The 9,897-nt window shown below is 35.5% G+C and overlaps 1 protein-coding gene across 1 annotated transcript; it reads right to left on the bottom strand.

The window, feature by feature from the left end:
- Window positions 1-7,046: 7,046 nt before the first annotated feature.
- Window positions 7,047-9,483, bottom strand: LOC116019005 (ras-related protein RABA1d-like). The gene is made up of 2 exons (XM_031259071.1): window positions 9,101-9,483; window positions 7,047-7,686 (listed from the first exon to the last, which is right to left on the bottom strand). Exons 1-2 carry the CDS (start codon window positions 9,322-9,324, stop codon window positions 7,245-7,247), a joined length of 666 nt encoding a protein of 221 aa, XP_031114931.1. The 5' UTR covers window positions 9,325-9,483; the 3' UTR covers window positions 7,047-7,244.
- Window positions 9,484-9,897: the final 414 nt, after the last annotated feature.

Consider the following 9,897-nt stretch of genomic DNA (forward strand, 5'->3'; position numbering starts at 1 on the left):
TTTTTTTTTTTTTTTTTTTTTTTTTTTTTTTGCCCTCATATCTCTTTCTTAATTGTAGGGGTGTTAACGAATAGAGCTTTCGACAAACTACTCAATGTTCGAGCTCGGTAAGCGTTCGTTTATGTTCGTTTATTAAGGTAAACGAACATTAACAAATAAAATTTAGAGCTCGGTTAATAAACGAACAGAGTCTGAACAGTGGTAAGCTCGTTTGTGTTCGTTTAGAAGTATTCGCGAACAAGTTTACAAACATATATATATATATATATATATATATAATTGTTCGTGAAAGTAGACTATTTCTTGTTCACAAACAAATTGTGTTCATGAACATCCGCAGGTGTTTGGTTATTAAGTGTTCACGAACGTGTTCATGAACGTAAATGAACGTGTTCGTTAACGTTTGCGAACAGGTTCGTGAACATGTTCGTTAACGTTAACGAACACGTTCGTGAACGTGTTCGCGAACGTTAACGAACGCTTAACAAACGAACACGAACAGAGTTTTCAAAAACCTTAACAAACAAACACGAACACGAACACCCCAAAATCCTTAACAAACGAACACGAACAGCCTCCGTTCGTTTATGTTCGGTTCGTTAACAGTCCTACTTAATTGACACCTCAAAAATCTTTTAAAAAAAGAAAAAAAAAACTAGAATTATTGAGATTGCTCTGAATATTACAGGAGATGGTTTGGAAATTACAATTCTATTCTTCCTAATTTGAAAAAATGTGAAAATTTTCTAGTTTAATTGTCACTGTGTGGAATTGACATTCCTAGGCCGGCAGTAGGCCCCTAGGATTTTCAAATCCAGGGATGTTGGAGAAAATTTAGAGCTATCAGGACAAAAAACCACCTCCCCTAATTTTGTACTATATTTTATTATAATATTATAAATATAATTAATTTTAATTTATAATTTAATATAATAATATTATTATAATTTTATAATAACAATAATAATATTATTATAGAATTTAATGTATTTAAATTTATTATACTATTATACATAGTCATTTTAGTCTTTATACTACTTATTTCCTTTCAAATTTATATAAATCAAATACTAACAAAAAAAATTCAATAATTATATTCCAGCAACCAAATATGAACACTTCCTATATTATTCCTACAATTTTCCTCTCGCATTGAATTACAATTTTTTCCTAGGTTAAAAAAAAAAAAAATCTTCTTGCCTTTCAACCTAGGAGAAAAGGAAAACATACATATATGTCCTAAAAGGGAGGACCGAGTCTGAATATGATTCTTGTAACAAAAGGTCACGAGTTCGATTCTTACTAATACTTTGCCGGAAGGTATTTCAAATACAGTTTACTTATTATGTGTGGTTTGTGAACTATTGCACAAAAGCAGGAGTTTAGTAAGTGTACACTCTTAAATAGTGGTTGTTGATATCTCGTAGTAGTAGTAATAATAATAATAATAAAACAACAAGAAAAGGAACAAAATGTCAAATCTAGATAAGATCCAAGCCTAATTAAATGAAGCATGCACCATAATCCCCAATCCCATTTACCAAGTTAACTTCTCTCTACGTTGTCTTCGCCTATTTGCTGATTATTAGTGATTACACCTCAAAGTCAAAATAAACAAAAATGTTATTTTCAAGACATTAGTCATGAGATTGATGCCGTGTTTTGCTTGGCACAATCCAGGCATGTGTAACAAATTATATCATATATTGTTGATAGCTGTGTTGATAGTAATTGATATAATTTGCTACACATATTTTTGTACATGTTACAAGAAAATACTAGTATAAATTAACATTGTAAAATATATATATATATATATATATATATATATATATATATATATATATATATATATATATTTTGGTTCAAATGCGACGGCGAGCTCCAATACGGTCATGCGGCCTAATCTTCACCGTCCAATTTCATTAATCTTACTAAAATTCGCGTATGTTTAAGTGGGGTTATTATGGTAATTTTAGTATTTATATTACGTGAATTGGAATGGTGCATTTTAGTACATAGTGTGGTGCGTTTAATACATGCTGTGGTGCGTTTTATTACGTATGTTGGTGCATTAACTGTGTTGTGAAATGGTGTGTTTTAATCTATCCGTTGGTGCATTTTAATACGTAGAATGATGTGTAACTGTGTTGTAGAATGGTGTGTTTTAATTCGTCGTCTGGTGCATTTTAATACATTGAATGGTGTGTATTTTAACCCACATGTTTCTAATAAGTGTGGTACATTTTAATACGTATAATGGTGCATATTTTAGCACATGTTTTCTTTTTTTTTTTCTTTTTTTTTTTTGAAAACTAGCACATGTTTTCTAATGTGTAAATAGTGTATGCTTATAATCTGACATGAGGCACGTTGTGGTACATTTTAATACCTAGAATGATGTGTTTTATTAAGTATATTGATGAATTTTAAGTGAATAGACGCATTTGGTATATTGTGTGGAATGGTGTGTTTTATCGGTCCTTTGGTGCGTTTTAGTACGTTGAATGGTGTGTTCTGTAACATATATATATAGTGCGCGTTGATTTGATGAGTTGATATGATCTAATGGCTGAAAATAGGCCACACAACCACACCTAATGACCAGGCCACACCTGATCATGACTATATATATATATATATATATATATATATATATATATATATATATATATATNCTATATATATATATATATATATATATATATATATATATATATATATATATATATTTTACAGAGTTTCAAAATACCAATTAATTTAACGTGTTTAGAGTTCAATTTAGCAGAATGGAAAAAAATCTCTCTGAGAGCCCATTGCCGGCGGCGGCCGCTCGATCGCCGGAGGAGCAAGACTTGCTCCAAAGAAGTACCAAGAAATCAAAACGAGGACGCGACTCAACGGAAGCTCCTGGGAACGCTGCAATGCAAGAAGAGGTGCAAGAAACACCCACATTAGCAGGACTCAAATCACCGGAATCCACACATTGGCGCACTCCTGTTGAAACCCCGAACTCTGCATGGGGAGAGAAGGAATCCATCAACATTATGGAGAAGGAACCAGAATCGGACGATGATATCATGGAAGAAGACAAACAAGACCCCAACTGTCCGGTGATTCCGGTTACAAGAGAGGAGAAAGAACGACTCCGCAGACCATGGAGGAGATCGCTCATCATCAGAGTTCTTGGCAGGAAGGTGGGATATTCATACCTTCTGCAACGCCTTCAGAGGATGTGGAAACCGGAATCGACCTTCGACTTCATCACCCTTGATCAAGATTACTTCTTGGCCAAGTTTGAGTCTCTTCGAGATTACGATTTTGCCAAATATGAGGGGCCATGGATCATTCTGGATCACTACCTAACCGTTCAGGAATGGGAACCCAATTTTCACCCACGAAAGAATAGAACAGACAAGTTACTGGTATGGGTCAGGTTCCCTGCGCTACCCATAGAATATTTCGAGGACGAGTTCCTGAGGAAGATTGGAAAGAGTATTGGACGACCAATCAAAATCGATAACACCACAAGTCTGACTTCGAAAGGCAAGTTTGCTAGGGTTTGCGTCGAGGTGGATTTAACCAAACCGCTCCTATCCAAATTCACGTTGAGCGAAGAGGTAATTCCTATTGAATATGAAGGGTTACATCTTGTTTGCTTCGACTGTGGAGTTTACGGTCATAAGAAGGGTCAGTGTGGGGTGGACAATCCGTCGAAGCCTCCATCGGAAAATACCACCAACTCGAATGGAAGGCAGGAGGAGGCGCATGCGCAGACAGAGAACCAATCGATGCAACCTCAACCCATACACCAGCCCAAAACTATAAAGAGAACTACGGTGCATGGATGTTGGTTTCAAGAAAAGAAAGAAGAGGAAGAAGAGGAAGGGATGGCTCATATGGCCCCTCGAATGTGGGCAAACGCTTTCCACCAACCAACTCTCAGAGACAGCAAGCACCTCAGTTTGGTTCACGCTACGCAATTCTTGGAGGTGTCAATGACACAGAAGGGGAGTCACCTACGAATGACTGTGAGTTAATTGCAGTACCTCAATACATGAATGCGGATCTACCCAGGATTCGAACTCATTAACAGCCAGTTAGAACAGCACCAACTCAGCGTAGAGAGGGTGTTCAGTTCGCGGCTGCTCAGTGGCAACAATCAGCAAATTCCCAACCTCCTAACCGGGGTGTAAATAGAGGCAGGGGAGGTAGAGGCGGAGCTCCAAGGAGAGCAGCAGTTGAGTCAGAGCATATAGTTGTAAGGGGTTATGACAAAGGGAAGAGAATAACTAGTACAGTGGTCTACAATTCAAATGACTCCCCGGAGGCATCATACATGGCAGGCTTAGAGTATGGATTCAAAGAAGATCCACCGGACATAGCAAGAGTCTTCAGCAATAGAACTGAGCCCCCAGACATAGCTATGAGGGATAATGATGAGATTGTTGGCCATGATGGCCATGTGTTGGATGGTTTCCAGTGCTCTTGAGCACCGTTCACTGTCTTCTCCTTGATTTTGATTAGTTTGATATGGAATTGTCAGGGTGTCGCTTCAAGGGCATTTGGACGCACTCTTAAACATCGTTGCAGGATACACCCACTGGAGGGTGTAGTAACAACACTAGAAGATGACAAAGCAGAGTTTCCTGTATGGCACTTTGTAATTTCGAACTAGTATCGTTGTAATCTGGGTGCCCCCTTCCAAACTAATAAAAAAAAAAATACCAATTAATTTATGTTATAAGCCTTTGACTTACTCAAAAAATAAAAATAAAAATTTGTAAGTAGAACGAAGAGTGAGTTCTTGTATTAGTTTTACTTTTTTATTACATTATGAGATTAGCTTAGGATCGAGGACTAATATGTTACCCATGCATGGAATTCGAACCTTAATTGGTATGGCCATCAACTTCATTATTATTTTATTTAAGGGAAATCAAAATTTTGATCTCTTAATTATTGATTGGTCGAATCTGGTTCCTCAATTATATTTGATTTAAGGAAAAGTATGCAATGCAGTCTTAATTATAGATTATATTGGTCGAATCTGGTTCCTCAATTATCTTTGATTTAAGGAAAAGTATGCAATGCAGTCGACATTCTGAATAAAATCCACTTTATGACTCTTTTTTTTTTTAGTACTACTGACTCGGTTACAATGTAGTATCTGTTCATAAACTACTCTTTTATATTGGTCGAATCTGGTTCCTCAATTATCTTTGATTTAAGGAAAAGTATGCAATGCAGTCGACATTCTGAATATAACCACTTTATGACTCTTTTTTTTACTACCGGATGACACTAGACCACAAGGTCATTGGCCCCACTTTATGACTCTAGTTGGTGAAAAACAATAAGGAGATAAATCAACATAGGTTGCTCATAGCTGACCACATCAAATCAAAATGGCTAATAAATAGCTCTTATAGGAATTAAACTTGCAACTTTGTAGTTATCAAGGTCAATGTTTGACCAACTCAATTATACAAAACCCTTGTTAGTTACGAGTAGTTAGCTCCATTATATTGCAAGATGGGCCAATTTGACACACCACAAGATAATTGAGGAACCACGTTTATTTAATCAATAATTGATCGAGATACTACATTTTAAGAGAACTAAAGAAGTACAATTTTTTTATTATTTAAAAATGAAAAAATATTATACATTTTCACTTATCTAGTCATTATTTATCTTCACACTTACTTTCTATTCTCTGTATTATTTAATTATTCTTGGATTAGAGTATAAAACTGAGGATTATCACATTTTATAAGCTTGCTTTATTTACTGTTATTAAATGACTTAAGGAAATATAGAATAATGTAAAATTTTGTATTTTAATTAGAGTTAGCTAGCCATTTTATCGTAGTATAATTTTTGGTCATATCTTATTTGCTTATGGACAAAAACTACATATTTTATTTTTAAAATTTAATTTTTTATTTTTATGCTAATTAATTTAATAATATTAGCAGATAAACTTTACTATATAAAATTTACACTAAAATTTTATTAAACATAAAGAATTAATTTTAAAACACATAAAAAATGTTTTAAAATTAAAAAAGAAAAAAAAAAAAAAGAAGAAGAGAGAATTATATAATTTGACTTTCAAATAATAAATAATTTACTATGTATTTCTAAATTTGAAATTGCTACATTTGAATTACATATATTTCAACATCTCACAATGGAAAATGTTAACTGTACTAGGGAGTAAAATCCATGCCATATGCTAATTTTATTGGAAGGAAGAAAAAAAAATCAGCTGTTTTTTTGAATTAATCCGCGCACGCCATACTCTCATTCAAATAATTTTTTTGGTCACACTTGTGTAGACCGTCTCACAGATCCTTATTCGTGAGACGGGTCGAATCGACATACAAATGTCATAGACAAGTGCCCCTTACTTATTCCTGATTAGTATTACATTTGAGCATTCAAGTCATACTTATATGTGCAAATGTCATTTTGACTAGTATTACATTTGAGCATTCGAGTCATACTTATATGTGCAAATGTATCTTGACAAGTGCCCCTTACTTATTCCTGACTAGTATTACATTTGAGCATTCGAGTCATACTTATATGTGCAAATGTCATACTTATATATTTAAATCTTGACCTTTTGGGTGGCTCTGATACCAAATTGAAACATGTGTTCCATCTCAACTAAAAGCCTAAGCTGATAGTTGGACTGCACATATTATATTTATGCTCACACATATAAGTACGTAGTATAACATTTGTGCGTATAAGTATTACACTTTCATCTTGACCTGATTCGACTTAACCCGTGTCAAGGTGAGATGCTAATTTTCACTTTTACGTGTCAATGTTCGAGTGTTCATTTTATATTTGATTTATAAGTATATTCATTTTTTTTAATTTACCGTTGAGTAGGATTAGCTAATTTGCGGCAACCAATGAAAAAAAATTATTGCTACATAAGAAGTAAACATTAGGAGGTAAAATCAAAAAGAGAAAATAGCATGATTCAAAAATTAATTTAAAAAATGCATATATTACTCTTTCAAAGCTATATAGACATTAAACTCTATTAAGTGCATGGTTCTGAAAGGTTTCTAAGAACAAATAAGTTGTACTCCATAAGCATATAAAAAAATTAGAAAAATTGAACTATAGGCAAATAAATTGTAGGTTCTTGGTTTCAAACGTCTGCAATGCAAAACAGGCACATTCCCTATTAATATCAACTTAGCACACTTGAAAAAGCTCTAGGTTGAACAGCAACCAGTTTTGTTTACAGCAGAATCATCTTTGCTTGCAACTTCAATCTTTTCACCATGGGAAGGAACAGCTGAAGACTGGGTTCCATTTTCGCCATTGTGGATGGACTTTTTGCTCACCACGTCGTAGATCTGTGTGAGAACTTCCCCGAATGCAGCGTCAACGTTGGTGGATTCGAGGGCAGATGTTTCCATGAAATAGAGGGATTCCCTCTCCGCGAAAGACTTTGCATCCTCGGTCGACACTGCTACAAGGTGTCGAAGGTCTGACTTGTTGCCTACGAGCATGACAACGATGTGGGGATCCGTGTGATCCCTCAATTCCCCGAGCCACCTCTCCACGCTTTCGAAAGTGGAGTGGCATGTGGCGTCGTATACAAGCAAAGCGCCCAGTGCGCCTCTGTAGTATGCACTGGTGATGGCTCGATACCTGGAAATAAAAGTGATGATTGAGCAAATGAAAACTACGACTCGAGTGAGAATACTATAAAAGCACAGTATGCTATATAAGCTTGCAAGATGTAATAGTGATAATATCACACCCTAAATCTTGAAATATGAAATTCTTTTAGTCCAAGAAGTCAGAGTAACCTGATTTCTTAGTTTGTCAGCATGATACCTGATATGGTATCATCACACAAGCATTATCATAACAAATCAACTTACTATTCAAAGATGTCATGTATCTTTTAATTAATCCTAGTACTTTCATGCCAATCAGAAATGTTGGGATCATTCTTAAATAGGCTTGCAAAACTGTGTTTATATCCAATTTTGTCCCCTGTAAGATGGAAGTTTGTTGGAAAGAAAACAGAGGAGATTATAAGTTCTGCAAGTCTCATAACTTCACGATGAAAAAAAAAAACCTTCATTGAGGTTTCAATGTTTCCTCATATAACTGAGAAGATGCAATAATTCCAACCTTTCTGTCATCCAAGGCAGCCATTTAAGTTCATTTTCCTCTCTTTATTCATTTTTTAAGTCTTATTTCCCCTGTATGAAGATTCAGCAAGGAACTAAAACTTCAAGGGAAAAAGTGGAATGCCTTCAAAGTCTGAAATGTAACATCCTTGAGCACAAGTTTTTGCCCTTCAGAGCTTATAATTAAAGGTTCAATTTGTTTGTTGCCTCTGATAATTTTTTTTTTTTTTTTTTATACTAATGCAATAAGCACACCATACAGCACCAATAACACACAAGACAAGCAAATATACCATAAAAAATATAGCCTAGATGGGGGCAACCCAAGCCAAGTTGATTAGGTTGTTGACTTGGTAATCATAAGGTTATAAGTTCTAACTTCTAGCGGGAGCGGCGGCCTATTGGCCTTCTTGGTTTGAACCGGTCAGATATGGGCAACCTATGTTAGTTTACCTCCTTGTGATCCTTTAACTGCTAGGTCACAAGGCGGGATTTACCCCTAGCGTCACAAGGCGGGATTTACCCCGTTCAAGGTAGTGGTTGCAGGTTTCCCTCCTGGCCTAAAAAAAATATAGCCTAGATCTACCTTCAAACACAATAAGCAGTCTGAGCATTCTCACATTATCATTTAGAGCAATCACCAAATTTATACAGCTGCACAGCCAAGGACTAAAAGAACCTTCATCTTTGATTAAATGAGTGTAATTACCAATAAACACTCCTAAGATCTCTAATAAATGTATGATCAAATCTCACAATAAGAATGCTTTTCAGATCAGACACATCACTCACGTAGCAATCCATTTCCCAAATCCAAAGAAAGCATTGGAAAGATAAACAACAAACAGAAACCCAAGTCAAAAGATAGCAAACCATAAATTCCCAAATCAAAATATAATGAAAATGGGAAATAAAAATGGTACCTTTCCTGGCCAGCAGTGTCCCAAATTTGAGCCTTGACGACTTTGCCATCCACATTCAAGCTTCTGGTGGCGAATTCAACACCAATGGTGGACTTGGACTCGAGGCTGAACTCATTCCTGGTGAATCTTGAGAGCAAGTTGGACTTTCCCACGCCTGAATCGCCTATCAACACCACCTTGAATAGGTAATCATACTCATCTTCAGCTTTGTACCCAGCAGCCATTACCAACCACACTGTCTTTCTGCTACAATAATTCTTGTTTCCCTTTTCCCTTTTGCTCTGTTTAGACACTTTTTGTTGAGAGGAGAAGGGAATGAAGGGGACTGATGTCTGCTCTCTGCTGGGCTGGATGCCATTCCCACCTTGGCCACCGCGCAAAATGAAGAAGAGAAAGGAGGTCACTTTTTGAAAGCCTGGTGCTGTTGAAATTACAGAAATACCCTCTCTCTCAGAATTGACTTTGTTGACCAGAAGTGTCTTAATATGCTATAGAAAGGGTGGTTTTGTCCTTTCAGCGCTGATGTTGTGATGGCCCCAACCTTGGATTAGTGATTTGAACTAAAGGGACTTGCATCATCATTTGATTACATTTTTTTTTTTTTTTGGAAATCATTTGATTACATTTGTAGCTAGCTTCCCACCATAATAAAGGTTTACTGGAGCAATTACTAAAGAATCTTAAGACTGAGCAAGAATTTTTTTTTTTAGAAAAACAAAAAAAAAAACAAACAAACAAATATGTGGTAGTCAACGTGCCCAGAAAAGGTGACTAAGTGGATGAAATATTATTATCCA

Source organism: Ipomoea triloba, chromosome 1, assembly GCF_003576645.1.
Source record: "Ipomoea triloba cultivar NCNSP0323 chromosome 1, ASM357664v1".
Taxonomy (NCBI): domain Eukaryota; kingdom Viridiplantae; phylum Streptophyta; class Magnoliopsida; order Solanales; family Convolvulaceae; genus Ipomoea; species Ipomoea triloba.